General features: G+C 44.5%; 1 protein-coding gene and 1 long non-coding RNA gene across 2 annotated transcripts; one reads left to right on the top strand and one right to left on the bottom strand.

Annotated features, from left to right (window-relative positions):
• LOC146014075 (uncharacterized) lies at positions 1 to 6,068 on the bottom strand. The gene is made up of 3 exons (XR_014447036.1): positions 5,875 to 6,068; positions 1,919 to 2,063; positions 1 to 70 (listed from the first exon to the last, which is right to left on the bottom strand). It is a non-coding gene; the product is annotated as an uncharacterized LOC146014075 (long non-coding RNA).
• A 33-nt stretch (positions 6,069 to 6,101) lies between these two features.
• On the top strand, positions 6,102 to 21,847 carry LMNB1 (lamin B1). Its single transcript, XM_083151566.1, has 11 exons — positions 6,102 to 6,767; positions 13,015 to 13,171; positions 13,264 to 13,389; positions 14,834 to 15,004; positions 16,256 to 16,381; positions 16,539 to 16,759; positions 16,862 to 17,087; positions 17,158 to 17,262; positions 17,382 to 17,501; positions 18,497 to 18,610; positions 21,301 to 21,847. The coding sequence occupies exons 1-11, from the start codon at positions 6,418 to 6,420 to the stop codon at positions 21,331 to 21,333; spliced, it is 1,749 nt and encodes a 582-aa protein (XP_083007692.1). The 5' UTR covers positions 6,102 to 6,417; the 3' UTR covers positions 21,334 to 21,847.
• Positions 21,848 to 22,364: the final 517 nt, after the last annotated feature.

Genomic DNA, 22,364 nt, shown 5'->3' with positions numbered 1-22,364 from the left:
CTCTCTATGTCGGTTTGTTACTACCAAGTTTGTTTTATCACTGTTTCAGATTGCTGCACTATATAAGAATCTGTAAATAAAGAAATAATAAATGCATCAGTTTTTATGTCAATTGGAGCATTAACATGCATCAGTGCTTGATTTAATATAGTGCCATTCAATGGTAGCACCATACGTAACAACTTAGATTTTTTTTCCTCGGCGGAAGATGCCAAGTTGGCGGTAATGGGGCAGGACCATGCAAATTGAGTCATCACGCCCCATCCCCTTTGTGGGAAAAATGGCACGACTGAATCCAATCTACATAGGGGCAGGGATAAAATTATACGATTAGCATAGAATGTCATCATTGGGCCCCATGCCCTCTGCAGGGACCGCAGCTTTCATGTATTTCATACTGCATTGTGCCCGCTTCACTAGGAAGTAGTCAGAATGCTGGCGGGATGTCTACTTTTCCAGGGGTGCAGGGGTACATCCAAAAGTTTGTGTGTCTCCAGCATGAACGAGGAGAGTAGGCAAGTATGGGTAGCACCGATTAGGTATATGGGGAGATGCAGGCCAATGCATGACCATAGATATGTAAAAACTTTGATGGTCATCCATTGCATAGTATTACACTATTGATGGCCAGTTGCACTATGGCTATCGATGGCAACCATCTATGGCAAAGACAATGATGGCCATCCTTATAAGATAATATGGAGAAAACAGAAGGCCTATTTCCTTTACCTGTGTGCTCTATAGAAGCTCATCCCATTAAGTAACTTGCAGCACAATTTAGGACATTTCATGCCGGTGATCTGTCAGTGTTTACAGAGGAAAGATTAGTTGGCCAATGTACTGTACACAACAACAGATATATCTGCAGGTGGCATTGGTGGTTGGTGAATGTGTATAAACAACCACCGTATGCAGATTTATCTTTAAGTGTGTACCCAGCTTTAGCACAATGCACTGGTCATTGCAATGAACTTATATGGAATTATAGGTATACTTGCAAGTAGGCTACTGTGTAGCATATCCAATAATTTACTTCCTATGTGAATAGTTTTATACAATAAGCTAACCCATCAATGGCCATCCATACCCTTAATGTACGTTCAGTAGGGAGGTAAATACATAGAGACTAGTTATGGAGATTATGTGAGTGGTTACAGAATTTAATGTTTCCTTAAGAAATGAGTTTTTAGCAAACTCGCGAAGGTTTAGAGGATGTTAGGTGAAAGTCCTATTGGGGAAAATTTACTAAGATGGGAGTTTTATTTCAGATGTTACTATGGAAAACCATCAGATACTATATATTATCTATATGAAAGTGCCAAATAAAAAAGAAGTAGAGATATTTTCAGACAAGAGAAGAGATTTTTGTTGGTGTAGTAGTACAGTAATACAGGTACCCAATTGGACTGACAGAGCAGAGCAGCAAATTCACTTTTTGAAACGTATTCAATGGGGGTCGCCACGGCCGGCGAGGGGGTTAAACAGTGAAGATCGCAGAAAACCAGCGATCCTCGCTGTTTAACACCCTCACCGGCCGATCGCTCTATTCAACGTTCCGGGGGAATCCTCGCTGTCACAGGACGGTGAGGATTCCCCCAAACAGTGAAACCCGCGGCTAATGCAGTGAATCAGCTGCACTGTCACCGCTCGCCCCCGGCATTGAAGACTTGCCATTATGTTGCATTCAAAATAGATTTCAGAAGTGAAAGACTATTTAGGGAACAGCCAATAAGGAGACTATTAGAATAATCAATGTGGGTAATACATGAATTATTTTTCTGCATGCATATAATCAATGGAGATGAGTGGGAGAGGTACTTTTTGCCTGTTCCCGGGTCTCTCCCCAGCACACCACACGCTGCTCAGTACTGTTTGCTGAGCTGGGGAGAGAGGCAGATGCAGCCTGTCCTCTTTTTACCTGAGAGGGTGTGCGATGTCATCCGCCGTCCCCTGCAATATTTTTTTGTACAGGGAATTGTCCATGCCCCCTCTTGTTTGTCACTCTTCCTCTCATTGCCCACATCTCCTCATTTTATCGGGGCCTGGCAGAGCTGTTGGCGCCCCTGTATATAATAGGATATGGAAAAAGAATGAATGTGGTGAACAATGGACAGTTCCGAGTCAAGGCTGTTATTACCTAAGCTTCAGGACTATAGTTGAGTTGGTAACTGAGAAATAAACGATAGGCCGATAACTACTGGTGGCTTAGTTTTCAGACCAGACATACTGCATATCAAGTTCCACAATAATATAGATGCAGCCCCAGAATAATCCCATGCATCTAGATACAGTATGTTTATATGTATATAGCTACTGTATATGAGATTACAATTGCAACTGAAACTGCTTGTACAGCCACGGTCTTATAGCATTTACAAAGAAACAAACACAACACTATCTCTTTGCATTGCACATGGGCAGGTATTAAAATTGACTGCTCATGAAAAATACATTCCATAGTGTTGAATAATCGCACATCTATTTCTTACCTGCAGGCATTCTCTTGTTTTCCTTCTTTCTTGTTTAACCCTTTCAGAGTTTTACAAACTCTCACATGATATGGTACAGTACAGCAGAACGACATTTGAAAACGTCAATATAAAGCAGGAACAACACACCTGTGCAACCACACATCTGCTAACTGCATCTGACAATGATAATGGTCAAAGGTGGGTATTTAATCTCTGACGATATTTCCAACAGTGGAAATATCAGCAATTCAGTATTCAATCGCAGCCAGGACTCGCCTGCTACAGACACGCTTCCCTATATATTGTCTGAAACAGTCGTGGATTGTTGAATCCTTGGGCATTGTTCGACAAAACAACGCCATTTACGCCGATCTACAGATTTTTCAACAGTCGGAACATTAAATACTGACTGTCAGGATCATGTTGGAAGCCGGCAAAGACTGACAGGGTTCCTTCTGTTGGGATGTCCCGAAAGTCAGAATCCCGAATTGAATACCCCCAAAAGATGCAATAATCCAAGATGGTGTAATGGTTAGCATCACTGCATCACACAGTTTGTATAGTCTCCCAGTGCTTGCATGGGTTTCCTTCCTACACCAAAAATATACTGGTAGGTTAATTGGCTTCTGAAAAAAATAATAATTAAGCAGTGTGTAAGTGTGTGTGTTCATAGGCAAACTAGATGGGCAAAGTGGTTCTCATCTGCCGTCACGTTTTTTTGTTTATACTGTACATTGAAAGGCACCGAAACCCTCACGTATTGTCACAGGAAATCCTATGTGACCTCAGTAGGAATTTCCTACTGGTATCAAGCCAGGTGTTTTGCATAGGTTAGTTGAATCAGCAATTCAGCAATCCTAAATTTCTCTACTGGTTAAAAATAAATCATCATCATCATCATCTTGATAACATAATGGTAACCTAGGCCTACCATTTGAGTCTAAACTGGTGACAGGAGAGTTAAAAATAACTTTATCAAATCAATGTTATACTATAAAAGAGCTTCTAATAGGAGTTTCCAGTGTGTGTTCATTTGAGTACCAATATAAAAAATGTAAAGAACAAACTCCAAGGGGTGTTTAAAAATAAATGACCCTGATCTCCATCAAACTTTGCTTTGCCTCTGCAATCGGGTTAAAGAACTAATGCTGGGCATACACTGTCAAATTATTGGCTTGATCAGCCAATAAACATCTTATCAGGACAAAAATGGAATATCGCAGTGACCAGTAATTATCAGTGAAAAACCCCATGTCGATCTTTTGACTGTCGACCTAGACATTGTCAAACTAATGACCTGTCGAACTAATGACCATTCGACCTTTTCCCATGTCGATCTAGACTCATGTCAACCTTTTCCCATGTCGACCTAATGGTGTCAACCTAACGACTGTCGAACATCATGCTGTAGACCAAATGATCCCAACCCATCTGGCAGCTTATGCCAGGGTGTATTGTCACAGGTAAATTTTTCCTCTCCTGGGGAGGAAAGCCATTATCATAGCAATACATTTTGCATGTGACACCTCCCGCCACTCTCTATAGGCGTAATGGTGTTTAGCTACGCCATGCATTATATTAAAAAAAAATCACAAAAGACAGCTCTTGTGGTAAGAGGTATATGACCTGGCATTCTAGTTGTACTTGTGTTAGCTGACACACATTACGTGGGGGGTGCTGGGAGTTATCTGATAGATCCCTTTAAGAGGAACAGTGTGATAGAAGCCCCAGGAATGGCTTTGTGGTGGGCAATGCCATTCCAAGTTGGTTCTGCCCACCACATTCATGCTCCAAAATCTATTGAATTCTTTGGCTTAAAGCATATGTGGTATGTGGCTTAACCTCCAAAAACTTCACTGCATCTCACCCACTGTGAGATACAGTAAAGCCACCATATCTGATGGGTTTTAGCTTGTCCGCTGAACAGCATGGTTCAGAGGTGGACGTAAAGCTTGCACAATGCCAATATTGCACAAAATATTACCCAGAACGTTCACACAAATGCGCCATTGTGTACGCAGCTGCTGGCATCAGAAATTGTGAGTCAAAGTGAACGGCAATCATTGCTGGTGTCGGAGGTAGCCAGAAGAGAGTGCAGACAAATCTGAAAAGTGGGCAAGTAATGTCACTGGTGTGTGGCTGCAAGCATGGACAGTGCAATGGTTAGCATTACTGCCTCACAGCACTGAGGTCATGGGTTTGATTCCCACCATGGTCCTAACTGTGCGGAGTTTGTATATTCTCCCCGTACTTGCATGGGATTCCTCCTGGTACTCCTGTTTCCTTCCGAAATTGTACTGGTAGATTAATTGCTCCCAACAAATTCAGCGATGGTTGAGGTCTGCCCATGCACACGGCTGCCAGCGCCTTCGGCTAAAGTTTTCTATGCCGAGGCGCTCGCAGTCTGAGTGACAGGCAGCTGTGACGTGGTGCTCCCAGTCTGAGTGACAGGCAGCTGTGACGAGGCGCTCCCAGTCTGAGTACCTGTGTGGACCCCAAGCGTTTCATGGGCATGCCTACAATAACAGTGGGTGCGCCTACAGAAATGTTGGGCAGGCCCCATGGAACGCAGGCATTCCCCTGCCTGCTCTCCCAGCAAATGCCTCGATATTACCCCGCTACAAGCAGCCGCTGAGTGACTCCTGCAAAAGCAGGGCAGAGGATGAGAAATCATTTGATGGTAACTAACCATTGAATGATTTATCCTCTGTGTACTGGCTTTTGGAAACGGATTATGTACCCATACACATCCATTAGCAGCCCTGCACAGGGATTGGTCCGTCAAGAGGGGGGGGGGGGGGGCAGGTGTGCGTTCCACAGCACTTTACAGAAAATGTGCGCGCTATATAAATACTTAGGAATAGGATAACTTATAACATAGAAATAACTTAGGAATAGGAATTGGGAATTGAGCCCAGCATTAGACAAAATCTTAGTCAAACTCTCCAACATAAACATCCATTCACATGCTGCGGGGAACACCCACATCTCTATCGATGATCGCCGACCATTGAAAGATGTGGAAGTTGCACACATATTAAAGTGACTCGTTACCCTCTCTGCCCCCCGCTATCCTGGGGGGATGCGAATCAATGTGAATAACCCCCTAGACAGAATTGGGCATTAGCCAATATCTCACCGTGTGTACGGGGCTTAAGGCTGGGAACAAAAATCTGCGAGTTGGAAGTACTGTAACTATGGCACACAGCCCCATTACTCACACCCACCTACATTGGGATTGGGGTTAATTGGAATCCCCCAGTGTTCTCAGAGACACCGTGGTGCTCCAGGGAAACGAATTACTGGACATTTAACACAAATATTACAATTTTAAGAGCGTGACACGTGAAATAAATAGATCAGGATATCGATGTATTTGTGTAAAGCATTTGCTAGTATGTACATAATCAGGCGTTGCTGCTGTCACTGCATGCGCTGCATAATGCGGGCGTATCCGGACACAAAGCTGCACAATACCACCACAGCGCTGCCGCCCGCGCTCACGCTGTGCAGCTCCTGTGGTGGAAGCCCTGGGCTGGGCGGGCCGGCTGTTCGGCTCCCTGCCCCCCTCCCATTGTATACGAGTGCCGCTCCCGCCTCACCTCCCCCCACTCTCGCCAGCATTCTTCTCATTTGAATTTAATCATGCCGAGTCTCGCGTCCTGATTGGCTGCGGGAGAATCACGTGTTTTTTTCTGGCGCCATTTTGCGGCCAAACCTCCCGTTCGCCTGCTCTCCAGCTCGGATCTTCTCATTGTACTCGGGCTGCCCGTTATCCCTGCTCCCGGCTTTCCCGCTCCCTGCACGGGGCTCGCCGTACTAGCCTCGGTCTATGCGGAGCGCTGCGGTCTCTGGAGCCGCCGTTCAGCGCCCGGTGCCGGCTGTGTGACTTTGTAGGAGCCGGTCCGCTCACGTGGAGCCCGCTGTCACCTCGCACCCCCAGCCCATGGCGGCCACCCCCACCCGGCAGTCCGGCCGGCGCAGCAGCATGAGCACCCCGCTCAGTCCGACCCGCATCTCCCGCCTGCAGGAGAAAGAGGCGCTGCAGCAGCTGAATGACCGCCTGGCCGTCTACATAGACAAGGTGCGGAGCCTGGAGAATGAGAACAGCGTGTTGCAGCTGCAGGTCACCGAGCGGGAGGAGGTGCGCAGCCTGGAGGTCAGCGGCCTGAAGGAGCTCTACGAGACCGAGCTGGCGGACGCCCGGCAGATCCTGGACGACACCGCCCGGGAGAGGGCCAAGCTGCAGATAGAGCTCAGCAAGGTCCGCGGCGACTACGAGGCTCTGCAACTCAGGTGAGGCCGGGACAGTGCGTGTCAGATCGGGGGCAGTGAGAGCTGCACGGCTACGGGGAGCCGGTCATGTCCTAGGGGAGCCGGGGTAATCCCGTGCCTGCAGCTGCCGCCCATCCCCCGCTTCATTCATATCTGGCCGCAGCGCTGCCTGTGGGGTGGACAGGTGTTCTAGAGCTGGGCGCAAACTAACTTCTGCGGTATATGTGTGTAAAGTGGGTAACGCGCTGCAGTCATGTGGCCGCTACTACTACTAGCGGAGCTTTGTGGTGAATAGGAAGGGTTAATGAAACGGGCCAATCACTTCCCTGCAACGCTAGACCGAGAAGAGCCTATTGTTTTGGAGGGTACAGCGGCATCCTGTCACTCGCTACAGAGAGCTGGGTGTCCACCCCACCCCCTTTTTTCTTTATTGATTGATAATCAGTATTGCGCTTTCATAGGTCACCCCCCCCCCCTTCCCTTTCCTGCCTGTCTCTTAATGCTAACCCATTGATCACAGCCATCCCCTTCCTGCTTCACTACACTATCCTACTACACCCCCCTAGCCCCCTTACATACCCCGCACCCCTGACAAAACTTGGAAACAGTCGCTTGTCCCTAAATTTAAATTGTCTGTTTTTGAAGCTTATATCCTGATTCTTTAGAATGTTGATAATTTTGTTAACATTATATAATCCTGTCCAACATGTGTACACGCCTGGTCTCGTGCAGTATGTGGTTCTTAATATCCTGCCTTATAGCTTACCCCTATTCCCTAATGAGTGATTTAACTTGCAGTAAACTCTTAAATTTGCTTGAAGGACTTAATGAATGACTTGAGGTGTGGTGGTGTTAGCAGTTACTATACTGGGGTTGTGCAGTATTTTGGAGACTGATAGGTATGCTGTGCAGAGGAATGGGTCGTCAGCTGTGTCCATGCTAGTAGCTGCTGGAGGACACGACCTCATTTTACCTTAATTCTGTCATGGACCTAGAGTTGGCTTGTGGTGGTTGTGCTTGTGTGAAAAACAGATCTTTTCAGTGTAAAAGTTATAGTGCTTTCATACCCAGGGTTGAATAGAGAATTGTGAATTGAACATTACAATAGTGTGATAGCCTAAACCAGTGGTTCTCGAACTTATTTTCTGCAATGGTATTGGGGTGCTTGTGCAGAGGCTGTAATCTCAGTGTTTGCACTTTTCGCTGTGGCAGCTGCTTCTGGAAGGAGGCCCAGTTTGTAATGTGATCTTTCACAGCTGAACTACACTTGCTATAAAACTGCATGTCTTCAGATCTGGTTATGTAATGACTTGAGGTGGCTGCTTAAAAATGAACCCCTGAGGTGCTGCAATGTGCAAATATCCGTGACTCTCCAGTAATGCATCTTCTGTAAAACAGTCCCATGGTTAAGGCCTGCTGACTTGCATCAGATACCTGATTCTTAACTTTCTCCAAGTTCAGTTGTACATATTTGCAGAGTTGCATAGTTGTTACTGTTTGAAGATGTGGGTGGAGTTATGTCAGATACAAATCAACAAAGTTGTGTAAAACATGACCTTGAGGGTACTACAAAAATCTCTCTCGTGGAGTACTTGATAGTATACCCTCCTGCAGCAATTACCTGTTTTTGGCTGCAGAGACTGATCGAAACACTCAAAATTTGATGCAGGAACGTACATCATTGTTCATACACACTGAAAACCAAGGTTATCGTGCATATTGTCTGCCTTTACCTCAGAGTGTGTGTGTGTGTGTGTGTGTGTGTGTGTGTGTGTGTGTGTGTGTGGATTTAGATGCACCACAAAACTGTTGGAATCCAGAAAAACATTGCATCTTATTGCACATTTTACTACCACAAGTGTTTTGTGTATTTGACATATTTGCCATCAGCTGATGTTGGGCCAAACTACACGGGGGGGGGGGGGGGGGGGGGGGGGTTTAGATGAGTTTTCAATAGGAAGCTTGCACCATGAAACGTTTTATAAATTCACACCCATGGAATAAAAGATTTTATTAGTAAAGAATGTTTTGCAGCACTCAGCTACTTTCTACTAAAGTGACCTGGCAGAAGCACATTAAAATCACCCTTGACCTCTAAAGTGGTGTGGAATAACCCTTTCACACTAAAGCCCCATACACACTAAACAATATTATAAAGTATAGGTCTCATTCCTTTCCTTCTGAGCGATATCTTTTTAGAACATCATTCATTGTATGCTTATTGTTAACTCTGCGCTCTCCTGCAAGTCTTTAAGGACCCCTCAATTTTGGTTGTTGTTGGCTATGTATGTCAATAGCAGGGGCCATGGTAAAGACCAGTGTAGGGGCTATGTTTGCCTGTGAGCGCAGATTTGACTGTTAAAAATATCCCTCCCAATGCTACTCTAGCGTGTGAGGATTAATGTTAAAATAAACGGTACTTGTGGAGTATCACGGCTCCCACGACCTTCATCGTATGCTGATTGTATGCCAAAAATTGCATCGCATGCGATCGCACCTGATTTTGCACTGAAATGCATCAGAATGCATTGAAATGTGTATTAAAGTAGTGAAATGCCCCCAAATGCCATTTTTCATAGTGCACCACCCCCACTATCAACGTCAACCCGAAGCGTGGCGAGCGCAGCGGTACGCGTCCTACGACCTTTTCATACCCCCACTATCCACGTCGGCGTGGAGTTGAGAATAGAATAGTGTGGCGAGCCCGAAGCGTGGCGAGCGGACGCAGATACCTTCACAGCTATATGCGTCCCCTCGCGGGCTTCACAGGTATGCGCGTCCCCTCGCTGCGCTCGCCTCGCTGCGCTCGCCTCGCTTCGGGCTCGCCACACTATTCTATTCTCAACTCCACGCCAACGTGGAAAGTGGGGGTATGAAAAGGTCGTAGGACGCGTACCGCCGCCCCTCGTGGGCTCGCTGCGCTCGCCACGCTTCGGGTTGACGTTGATAGTGGGGGGGGGTGCACTATGAAAAATGGCATTTGGGGGCATTTCACTACTTTAATACACATTTCAATGCATTCTGATGCATTTCAGTGCAAAATCGGGTGCGATCGCATACGATTTTTGAGCTAAAATGCTCAAAAATCGGTAAAACATCGTATCGCATCGTATGCCACTACATATGGAGAAACAATTGAATAGCTCAGTCGCTATCTGCTTGCTGCCACCACAGAAAACAATTGATTCCTGGCTATTTGCAGCATCTCTGTGGTTGCCATTTATTTTACAACTAGGTGATTCATCGCGCCCTACGGGCGCTCTTCACACCGTCGTAAGGGGCTGCGCCCCCTTAATTTGTGAACGTTTGTATATGAGAAATATGGTTAGAATTGTATGAAAGATGCCCTGTATTGCAACTTAGGTGTCCGCGAATCGCGGGAGGGGGGGTCGCGGAGGGTGCCGCGAATTGCAGGAGGGGGGGTCGTGGGGGGTGCCGCGAATTGCAGGAGGGGGGGTTGTGGGGGGGTGGATGCTGCGAATCGCGGGAGGGGAGGGATTGCAGAGAATCGCGGGAGGGGGGTCGCGGGGTAGGTTGCCGCAAATCGCGGGAGGGGGGTTACGGGGGCGGGGGTTGCGGCGAATCATGGGAGGGGGGGTCGCGGGGGTGTGCCGTGCCGTGAATCACGGGAGGGGGGGTCACGGGGTGGGGTGCCGAGAATCACGGGGGAGGTGTGTGTGTGTGTGCCGTGAATCGCGGGAGTGGGGGGGTGGGGGGGTGTGACGCAAATCGCCACAAGAAAAAATCAACACAGAAAGGTCAACACATGTAAATGTTGACATAAGTGTGCCACTTCATTGGTGTCCATGTTGACACATGACAATGAATATGAAAACATTCAAAAAATGAAATAAATCTTCAAAAACTCATGTCAACCTTTTTCATTGTCGACCATAGCCGTGCCAGTGTTTTGCATGTGCCATTTAATCCTGGGGCTGCCGCGAATCGCGGGGGTGCCGCGATTTGCGGGAGGGGGGGGTTGCGGGGGGTGGGTGCCGCGAATCGCGGGAGAGCGGGGTTCATGGGGGTTCCGGTGGGGGGTTGCCGCGAATTGCGGGAGGGGGGGAGGGTCGCAGGGGAGTGCCGGGGTGCCGCGAATCGCCGGAGGGGGAGTTGCGGGGGGTGTGACGCGAATCGCCACAAGAAAAAAGAAAAAAATCAACACAGAAAGGTCAACACATGTAAATGTTGACATAAGTGTGGCACTTCATTGGTGTCCATGTCGACACATGAGAATGAATATGAAAATATTCAAAAAATGACAAAAAAACTTCAAAAACTCATGTCAACCTTTTTCATTGTCGACCATAGCCATGTCAGTGTTTTCCATGTGCAATTTAATTCTGGAGCTGCCGCGAATCACGGGGGGGTGCCGCGAATTGCGGGAGGGGGGGTCGCGGGGGTGGGTGCCGCGAATCGCGGGAGGGCGGGGTTCACAGGGGTTCCGGTGGGGGGTTGCCGCGAATTGTGGGGGGTCACGGGGGGTGCCGCGAATCACGGGAGGGGGGGTTGCGGGGGTGTGTGACGCGAATCGCCACAAGAAAAAATCAACACAGAAAGGTCAACACATGTAAATGTTGACATAAGTGTGCCACTTCATTGGTGTCCATGTCGACACATGACAATGAATATGAAAAAATTAAAAATAAATCTTCAAAAACTCATGTCAACCTTTTTCATTGTCGACCATAGCCATGTCAGTGTTTTGCATGTGCCATTTAATCCTGGGGCTGCTGCGAATTGCGGGGGGGGTTGTGTGCCGCGAATCGCGGGAGGGGGGTCGCAGGGGGGTGCCGCCAATCGTGCAAGGGGGGGTCGCGGGGGGGTTCTTTTTGCCGCGAATCGCGGGAGGGTGTTTTTTCCGCGAATCGGGGGGGTCACGGGGGAGGGTTTGCCGCGATTCGCGGGAGGGGGGGTCGCGGGGTGGTGGTTATGCCGCGAATTGCGGGAGGGGTCGTGGGGGGGTTCTTTTTGCAGCGAATCGCGGGAGGGGGGTCGCGGGGGTGTTTTTGCTGCGAATCGCGGTAGGGGGGTCGCGGGGGAGCGGGTGTTTTTGCCGCGAATCGCGGAAGGGGGGGGGCGCGCGGGGGGGGAGGTTTTGCCGCAAATCGCGGGAGGGGGGCGCTCACCTGGTGGCTGTGGAGTAGCAGTGCTGGGCAACATGGGAAGGCAGTGGGTGTCTGGCACTGTCTGTGGGCTCACTGGGCTGGTTCTCTGTCCCATACCTCCCAACATGACCCTCTCCAGGAGGGACACAATGCTCTGTTTCTAGACTTCCCCTTAATGTATGATTGCCATCACCTGTTTTAAACAGGTTAATTTCTCAGAAAGGTGTTCAGCACAGATGAAGGCAATCACACATTAAGAGCAAAGTCCAGGAACAGAGCGTTATAGACACAGACACCCACTTTGAGTGACAGATGTAGCCAAATATATAGGAGATGATTAAAAATTGGAGGGGTTGGGTGCTGTGAATCATTCTCATGGTGGGTTCGCCCTGCAAATTATTGAAAACTGTTTAGACTTAAAGTGCATACACACTGGGTAATTTTGCCCAGTGAAAATTACTGTGTATATACACAGTGATTTTTGCTGTGGTGGATGGCTTTCCATAGCAGGACGCTATGGAAAGCGGTCAATTTGGCTAATAATACCAGCAGTTGTGGTGGCACTCATCGCCAGGCCATACATACCCGGTGGCTTTCGAGTTGAAAGCAGCTCTAATAAGTGAGCTGCTTTCAGCTCAATTGGCCAGTGTGTGGGCGTTTACAGTGACGTGAGCAAACTGCATACCCCTGTAGTAGGTGAAATCTAAAGTTAAAATGTTTGCACACATTGATGAACTTTTGGTACACCCCTCCTAATCACGCATTTGGAGGGTTCAATAAAAAGTAAAAATCCTGTGACCAATAAATACATGGTGCTTTAGGTGTCTTGCTCAAAAATTGTTACATGTGGGACAAATATATAAATGTGAGAGGCTGCCTCTCACATCAACTTTATATATTAGTCCCACATGTAACAATTTTTGAGCAAGACACCTAAAGCACCATGTTAAAAAAAAAAAACTAAAACTGTAACTAAATTGCAGCAATTTTTCTGCCAGCCAACCACCAAATAGGTTATTTTTACCTTATTTGGTGGTTGACTGGCAGAAAAATTGCTGCAAATAGTTGCACCCCCTCCCCGCCCTCTTTTTTTTTTTTTTTTTTTTTTTTTTTTTTTAAAAGCTCCTGTATTGCTATTTAATGCATGTTTTTCTTGACAGTTTTTCCAAGAAAGAAGCGGACTTTAATTCCATTCAAGCCAAACTCAGAGACAATGAGGCTCTTCTCCACTCCAAAGATGCGGCACTGATCACTGCACAGAGTGAGAAGAAAACCCTTGAGTTAGAAGTCGACAGCCTGAGATATGAAATTGGACAGGTAGGTGCCTGTTAATTTTAAGCTCCCCCCCCCCTAAACACCAATTTCAATGTAACAGTCTTCAGATAAAAATGATGTGTTTTGTCTTTCAGCTTGAATCGGCGTTGGCAAATTACAAGGCACAACTTGGTGACGAAACGCTGCAGAAAATCGATTTAGAAAATCGTTGCCAATCCCTGACTGAGGAGCTTGAATTCCGTAAAAGTATCTATGAAGAGGTAATAATGGGAGTTCTTGTTTCAGTACAAGATGTCTCATTAACATGTGTCTACAATAGCCAGAGATTATACTTCAATGTGTAAGTCTGATCCTGCTGTAAAAACTCCCAGTCCACCATACCAAGAACATATTACAGAACGTTCTGCTATGAAACACTTCGGGGTAATGGCAGCATATTACTTAATTAAATGCTTGCTCTACTTAACGAACCTATGATCCTTGTGACTGAACCTAGAACCAAGCACAATGTCTGGAGTTTAGCTGATAAATTCCCTGTTTGTGTGGTGTGTTTTTTTTTTTTTTTTTTTTTTTTTTTTTTTTTAAACACTCTGGTTTCTGTGCTCCCTAAAGTCTAAAGATGCAAGTTAATTGTAGCACCGTTCCAAATAAAGTGTTGCTGGGAATGGTATATAAACATTCAGTAAGGTAATCAGATTTGATCCGGGGCCGTGCATCATGATTGTATAATCATCGTATCCAGCTGCACGTGCGTGATTCTGAATACATTTTTATTCGATTGAATCGCAGTGTACACTACATTACAGTTTATTGTGTTGGTTTGTTCACAAATCTGTGCAGCAAACAAGAATTGTAGCGTTTTTTTTTTTTTTTTGTCAAAGGCGCAAATGTTTAACTGGCTACTATAAAATAGGATTAGTTAATACACTTCAGCACACAGACAATAGCTCCAGGTGGGAGCTTCCAAAGCTATTTAAATCTGCATACTGTCCCAAGAGCAAGCATTCTCTGACTAAGGTGCCCCTCTGCATTCTGTTTACACTGTACTAGGGCACAAGATGGCATTGCCACTTTAGTTTTGCCTAGTTTCTGCTCACACCCCAGGAGGGAGTGAGCTGGAATCTACTAGTCAGACTTGGCAGGGCACTAAATATCGCCAGGAGGGAGCTTTTCAAATCAGTGTGCTGAATAGAATTGACCCTGATAAACTTTTTAACCCCTTCAGGAGTGAGTTTTCCAGGTGAAGGACAAACCTCCCCAGGCCAGAAATACATACCACTGAAGGCTGCTACCAGCACCAGGTGTTTGGGGTTGCTAGAGAGCATTTGTGTTTGGGCAATCACTAAAGGGAATGGGGGTGCTGCCAGTTGATGGTGTGCCAGTGGTGCACCACTTGGCACACACCTACTTCTCAATGGCATGCCCATAAACTTTCCAGCAGAACTGGCAGCACTACTGGAGGGGTTAAATGTATCTAGTGATTTTGTTTGGAAACTCTTATCTGTATATGATTTACTGAGGAATGGGTACAGGCAGTTACTGCTTAGGGTTGGCATCATGCATATTACTAAACCTTAGATTTGTACTAAATTGTTTTTAATAAAGCATAGTTATGTTATGTTAATGGTAGTCTTAGTCTGATGTATGTTAAGTAATTGTGCATTCTGATTTACATTGTACTTTTTATTTTTATTTTTTTTGTAGGAAATCAAGGAGACTAGAAGACGACACGAGACTCGCTTGGTAGAAGTGGATTCTGGACGCGTCATTGATTATGAACACAAACTTGCTCAGGCCCTCACTGACATAAGAGCCCAGCAGGATGAACAAATTAAGCTCTATAAGGAGGAGGTTGAGCACACCTACCAAGCTAAGGCATGTTTGTTGTACATTCACATCTTGTATATCTGAAATGCTTAATACTATATATTCATTTACATTTTCTTATATAGTGCAGCATATTCTGTTGCGCTTTACAATTGGAAACGACAGTGATTAAACAGACATAGAGGTAGGAGGGCCCTGCACTATGCAGTCCTTCCTCTACTATAGGACAATTCAGCTGCTAACTGAACAGCCTTTCTGCCTTGAAACTTTAATTATACAACTGCCAGCACTAATGTTAACAAATCATAATCCCACAAACGATACAATATTAGAACCTTGTTTAAAGCAATCAAATTGTTGGTAGTTACTTCTAACTTGGCCAGAAGCACCAAGTTCCGCTATCCGAAACTGGAAAACCTGACCTACTTCCCGCAGGGAAAAAGTGTTGGTTAGGTGTCCAAGTGGCCTTGTAAGCACATTTTCGCTCTCCATAGCAGTAGGTAGTAAGCAGAATTACTGAATGTCTCATTCTGGTGACCTCCATAGGAAAATTAAGTCCATTTCTGGACTTAATCAAAAATAACCATGAAGAATTTCAGGGAGGGTAGGTCTGCTGGTAGTGAATCAATGTTGAGCTTTGCTGGAGTAGCTACTAGTGTGATAATACTTTAAGCTATTGTATTGAGTTACCTGAAGTTTTCCGTACTGGGGTATAAAGAACAGTATGGCCTCCTGGTGTACAAGTTGTGAATGGTGGCATTCTAAAACAAGCTGTAGACAATGGTGGCCACATGATTTAATCCTTGTGTGTATGTATTTGGATGCAAGAGATCTATGCTAAGAGCACAGTGTGTGTGTGTGTGTGTGTGTGTGTGTGTGTGTGTGTGTGTGTGTGTATGTGTATTATAGACTGTTCTCTGTACATGTGAGCTCACGTATTCACTCCTAGGATTATTCGTCTAATGTACAAAGATGTGGAGGACTAGAATGAGCCTGGAACAACCTGCTTAAAGTTAAAATAAAGAAGAAAGTGTAGTCTAAGAACAGTCTTAACTAAAGTGCTTACTGTTCACCAGTAGTTATGGGAATTTGGTTTTTATATTGCCCTGATTCCTTATAACGAGTGTCCATAGAATGGTTTGTTAATCAGCTGCACATGAAAGTCATCGTAATGATTTCCTTTAAAAGTGTTCAATTCCTGTGCGGTTGTGATGCTAGCAGTGCAGTGCCCATATTTGGTATGCTTCCTCATTTAGGTGCGAGATAATATTGCATGTATTTTGTTTTTCTCCTCTTTAGCTGGAGAATGCTAAGTATTCCTCTGAGATGAATAGCTCTACGATGAACAGCACCCGTGAGGAGCTCATGGAAAGCCACTTGCGCATTAGCAGCCTCACTGCCCAGCTGTCTGACTTGCAGAAAGAGGTAAATATTGAGTTGACCCATCATATGCTAGCTCAGGGCACCCAATAAGTGGGCAGGCATTCATATCTAATGTATACTGGAATTCCTTATCTAGGGAACAGGAAGAACAAGGTCTTGTGTTGTTGGTTTTTTTTTTTCACACTTGATGTTTTTATAGTCTAGAGCTTGGTACGATCGGATGCAAGAGCTGGAGGAATTGCTGGCTAAGGAAAGGGATTCCTGCCGTCGTATGCTGGCTGAAAGGGAGCGGGAGATGGCTGACATAAGAGATCAGATGCAGCAACAGCTTCTGGATTATGAACAGCTCCTAGATGTTAAACTGGCCCTGGACATGGAGATCAGTGCATACAGGAAGCTGCTGGAAGGGGAAGAAGAAAGGTAAAGAACACAGTAACCTGGCAAGCAATCACACTGCCTGTACTGACTAGTCAACGTTGTAGTCTTTATAAATAACACTTTCCTCCTAATAATGCTTTTCAGGCTGAAGCTGTCTCCGAGTCCATCGTCTCGTGTAACGGTGTCTCGGGCCTCCTCAAGCCATAGTGTGCGAACCACCAGAGGAAAAAGGAAGCGCGTTGATGTGGAGGAGTCTGAAGCCAGCAGTAGTGTCAGCATTGCTCACTCGGCCTCAGCTACTGGGAATGTATGCATCGAAGAGTTGGATGTGGATGGCAAATTTATCCGACTGAAGAATAACTCTGAAAAGGTAAGTTGTTCTACATATTCTTGACAAAGCCACTACAATGCATGGGGTTTCACAGGTTTTTATTTTGCAGGATCAACCTTTGGGAGGCTGGGAAATCACTAGGACCATCAAAGACACGTCTGTGAATTACAAGTTTACCTCAAGATACACACTCAAAGCAGGCCAGACTGTTACAGTAAGTGCTTGGATTTCAGAGCTTTATGATACTAGTCCAACATCTTCATTATGTACAGATGAGCTCTTTTATGCTGTCCAGTATGTAACGGCCTTTTTGTAATATCTTTTCTGATTTAGATCTGGGCTTCCAATGCTGGGGTTCCCTCCAGTCCCCCAACTGACCTCATCTGGAAAAACCAGACTTCATGGGGCACTGGTGAAGATGTGAAGGTTGTGTTGAGAAACTCTCAGGGAGAGGTAGGTCATTGCACATTTCAGAATACATTTAATTATAGCTTGTATTAAATTTGACACGAATACTAATCTAGAAGTGTAGCACTTGTGCTTAAAAATATGGATTGTGGTGACATTTTCTAATTAAAGCTAAAGCCGCATCTAAGCGATGTAGCCACATAGTTTAGAAATGAAGCACAAGTCACTGGGTATGCCCCATAGTGATGCGTGGCCGTGATAGGATGCGTTTATCACTATTCTCTTTCCAGAGAACACAGGCCTGCTAGATCGCGGAGCACAACTTGCCCTGTGTGTATGGGGTATAAAGACTTTAATGCAGACTCCTTTTTGTCCAAATAAGCTGCTCCAAAAATGGGCCATCTATATGGCACTCAATGCTGGCAATATGTGTTCCAGTTTTACTTTGTTCTTTAGTGTAATAAATTTGATTGCAAAAGTCAGACTCCCACAGACCATGGCTGACTTGAACAAAACAGGGTGTACGGTTGGGGAAAGTTTGGTCCTCCAACTGATGTACACCTTCAAGCATGCCATGCAACAGTTTTAGCATGGCAAACTGTAGCTGGGATGTATAGTACAAAAGGAAGCAGCTGGTTAAATGTTCCCCCCATCCCTGCATTAGTATTAATTTAAAAAAAACTTACTATTGGACATGAAACATCCTCCTTTTTCATGGCTTTAAAGCTGAAGAGTATTGCAAGAAATGCCTTGCCTACCTGACCCCCTCCATGGGGGAGAAAATGCTTCCCTTGTAGTGTATGATTGCCAGCACCTGTGGGGAGATAGGTAATTGATAAGAAAGGTGTTTCACCACAGGTGATGGTAATCATACATTACCAGGGAAGTCCAGGAACAGAGCATTTTCTTCCCTCATGGAGAGGGTCAGGTTGGCAAGCATGGTCTTATGTAAGCTTTATTAGTTGCCATTGCCTGGCATGTGGTGGTTAATTTGGACCCATCTTGTTCAACTAACAGGCTTTTTTTCCTTTCTTATTTAGGAGGTAGCTCAGCGAAACACTGTCTTTACAACAACTGTACCAGAGGAAGTAGAAGATGGGGAGGAGGCAGAGGAGGAACTAGTGGAGATTGAGGAGGAAACACACAGTCGGCAGGTATGAGGACGACTACTACAGAATTTTTTCATAGATTTCTTGGACAGGACAGTCATTTGCATGTTCTAGAATGTTTGGATTTAGGCTCTTCATGTAAACTTCATACCCATAAGTGTAGACATTTGATTATCATACTTTCTAAAACCATGAGCCTTAATATAGATCAGCGGTTCTCAAACTGTGGGTCCCGACCTTCTCAGTATGGGGTTGCAACTATTTAAAAATCTGTTGAATTGTTTATTTTAGACTCCTCCCATCATTTTATGCCTCCACAATGCTGCCATGCAGGTGCTCTCTGATGACTACATATGTTATGTGATCTTCTGCAGTAACTTTCTGGGGTCCTATAATTATTTTCATTGTCTGATGGGGTCCCAGAGCAAAATAGTTTGAGGACCCCTGATATAGATAATGCATTCTTGGTTCTAGATGCTGCTTCTAACTCAGTAGTTGGAGAGAAAAGGATATTTAATGTCTTTGGCACTTGTCGTACACTAGCATACTGCTAATTGGGGAAGCGATACCAGGGCAAGAATTCTAAAACTTGTAGCCTTTGGCAGTGCCATAGAAAATGAAATGGTACGGTCATCCACTACATTAAAATGTAATAAACATACAACTGTCATAACTCATAGCAACCATGGATTTATGGGGCAAAATGATGGAGAGCCCCATCTTTTTCTGACATGACAGAACACCAAGATGCTTTGAATATACAAAAGTTTTTTTTGGTTTTTTTTTAAATACAAGGCAGTCATACTGCATTAGCAGGGTCTCTTTAAGGCAAGGATTCCAAAGCCGTTTTAAGATGTGCTGTTCAAGAAGCACAAAAAACTGGCAACGCAGTGGTCTGCCAAGGAGACTTAATCAGATGAAAAACACCTTCTTCCCTTAGAGAAATGACTGGGCAGCAGTGCCATAATCTCAGAACTGTTATAAACAGTGGGACCCAGATACAGCCATCTTAAGTCTGTGAAGAAGTTGTCTTAATGGAATAAAGCCATTCCTTTGAAATCAAATCAAGGCCAAGTGACTCATCTATGCACCAGGACATGGGGTACAAAAAAAATGGCAGCAGGTGCTTTGGACTGATACACAATTTGAAATGTGGCTGTCACAGAAGTTTGCTAATGAGCTGTACAATAACGAATGTCTGCAGGCACCAGTGAAGCATGGAGGGGGTCTCTTATTTATTAACAGTTTCTTATATAGCGCACACAGATTCCGCAGAGAATAGTTGAACATTCACATCAGTCCCTGCCCCAGAGGAGTTTACAATCTATATTCCCTACCACATGTACACGCACACAGACATTCTAGGGTTAATTTTGTTGGGAGCCAATTAACCTACCAGTATATTTTTGGATTGTGGGAGGAAACCGGAAGAAACCCACGCAAGTACGGGGAGAATATACAAAATCGGTGATGTGCGAGCCGGCACTCCTTAGTTGTAGTAATACGGTACCCCGGGTGCCTTCCACAGATGAACAACAATGTAGGAAAAACTGGCGTCACTCCGAGGAATTTTCAAATGCAAAAGATCTTTTGCATTTGAAAATTCCTCGGTGACGCCAGTTTTTCCTTTTTATATATTTATATATAGCGAAATACATGCAGGCACATATTCATTATACAGTAACAGCAAGGAGGTGTCTGACTTCGAACTTATTCTGCAGCAGGTCTTAAAGGACAGTCCTGGCAGTGATGCTATGGCCCCACAAAGGCATGATCTCCACATTATGTGTTTCTGCAATTACACGGAGTCAGGGATAGGAAATCTGTGGTATCCATAAACAATTGGAACAAACTCCCTGCAGAGTTACTTCAAAAACTGCAAATGTACCTAGAAGTGATGCAGTTTTAAAGGCAAAGGTTACCAAACTTTGACTTGGATTTCTTCTGTTCATTCACTTTGAATTTTGTTAATAGCTAAAAATAAGCTAAAGGTGGGAACAGAAATCTGGTAATTTATTGTAGTTTAGGATATGAGAATTAAACCTTTCCTCCCATACCATGGTCATTCTGATAAATTTGTTAAATACATTTTGATTTAACAAACTTATCTCATCAGTTAGCCATTTTCCAACATTTTGGGAGCAAGTGGTTGTCGTATGTTCCCAAACGTTACCAGATTTTTGTTCCTGCCAGACAGATTAGCCAAATCTGTAGGTATGTACCCAGCTTCTTCATTCATATATATATATATATATATATATATATATATATATATATATATATATATATATATATATATATATATATATTCTGACCTATATGGTCAGTGGCAACATGTTTGGTGTGGGTACCAGTGATGTTGCTGAATTATATTCACTGGTTAACCCGCAGGTTGTTTCATGGCACCACCTACATTATTCAGAGGTGCCCGCATACTGTGTAGTGGGTACAGACATTACAGGATTACACACCTGCCTAAAACTATTGCATAGTTCTGTATATCTTGGCTCTAATGGCAACTGAAGTTTAACTAGTATTTACATTATGCCTCGAGTAAACTTGGTCTAGGTCTGTCTATGAAATATTTTGCCACTTGAGGCTGGGCAGGGTTTTTTTTTTTTTTTTTTTTTTTTTTTTTTAAACAATCTGTGCTCCTACTGTAGTGAGCAGGGAATAAAAGTGCTTGCAGATGTTCTATAATTGTCGGGGCTAAATCTTCCATTTTTCTCTTACAGGGAGCAGACCAAAGTCGTTGTGCTATAATGTAACCGGTAATCCATTCTGATTCCAGTCTACAGATCTGAGCCTTTTGGAAGAATGAACGCCTCTTATGTATTTGTCAGTGTACAACTTAAACACAAAAGCCCAAATTAATGGCCTTACATTTTTTTTTTTACATTCATGGGCATTCTGGTTATTTTAACAATTGAAATTGAGAAATGTGAATTGACTTGTTAGTACACTGTTAAATCCTGATTGTTCAGGAGTGAACTGTGAAGGCCACACTATTGTCACCAGCCGGTCCTTAGTGACTATATAAAGGTGCTGTGCATTTGGAGGCACATGGAACTTTCTGCTTTTGTACTAAATTGTTTTTATTTTCTATCATGATATCCAGGGTTTTTTTAAACCATTTTAACCCTCTGCTTTGCAAGGCGTTCTTTGTATTATGTGAAAAATGCAGTTTTATGGGAGGTTTTTTTAGGTTTAGTGTGGTTGGGTAACTAGCTATTTTAAATATGAAATCATGGTTTACATGGAATAAAAAAAAGCTTTTTAGGATTGCTGTGTTTTTTTTGTTTTTTTTTTTTCAATCTATAACTTTACTAAGAATTTCCCTTATGCTGTAAACTTGCCACCAACTTTATATTTTTGGCGGAGCCAGGTACTGGAAAACTGCATCTGTATATTTTGACCAATATCCTTTAGTGTCCTTATGTTTAAGGCTAGGTACACAGAAAATATTTATAAACCTGAAATAGTCCCTAATGACTTATTACAGGTCTCACACATATGAAAAAAAAACAATAACACATACTATTCATAAACACTAATGCGGACTTTTTTTGCCCCGTAGCTCCCATCTAAGGTGACAGATCGCACTGTTTGGTCAAATTTAGTAGAGCATGAGCAATGTGAAAACCTGTTTTGGGAGCTTAAGGTGCCCATACACTAGTATGGTTTGGGCCAATTTCCCCCAAATCCCAACAGACTTGCTCATATCAGATGTTTGACATCCCGCTCAACCCGATGCGCATTGGGTCAGACCGAGGAGATTGAACTGCCTGCACATAAAAGC

The sequence above is a fragment of the Crinia signifera genome, chromosome 1 (assembly GCF_055691185.1).
Source record: "Crinia signifera chromosome 1, ASM5569118v1, whole genome shotgun sequence".
In the NCBI taxonomy this organism is placed as follows: Eukaryota; Metazoa; Chordata; class Amphibia; order Anura; family Myobatrachidae; genus Crinia; species Crinia signifera.
Note: the sequence above shows the minus strand (reverse complement) of the source record. Positions and strands in the feature narration are given on the sequence as shown.

Bases quoted from the DNA above. Each gene is read 5' to 3' on its own strand.
- LMNB1 (XM_083151566.1), top strand. From the start codon at position 6,418: ATGGCGGCCACCCCCACCCGGCAGTCCGGCCGGCGCAGCAGCATGAGC. The intron at 17,263-17,381 runs GTAAGTGCTTGG...TTTCTGATTTAG, and splicing joins AAGCAGGCCAGACTGTTACA to ATCTGGGCTTCCAATGCTGG. The intron at 17,502-18,496 runs GTAGGTCATTGC...TTTCTTATTTAG, and splicing joins TGAGAAACTCTCAGGGAGAG to GAGGTAGCTCAGCGAAACAC.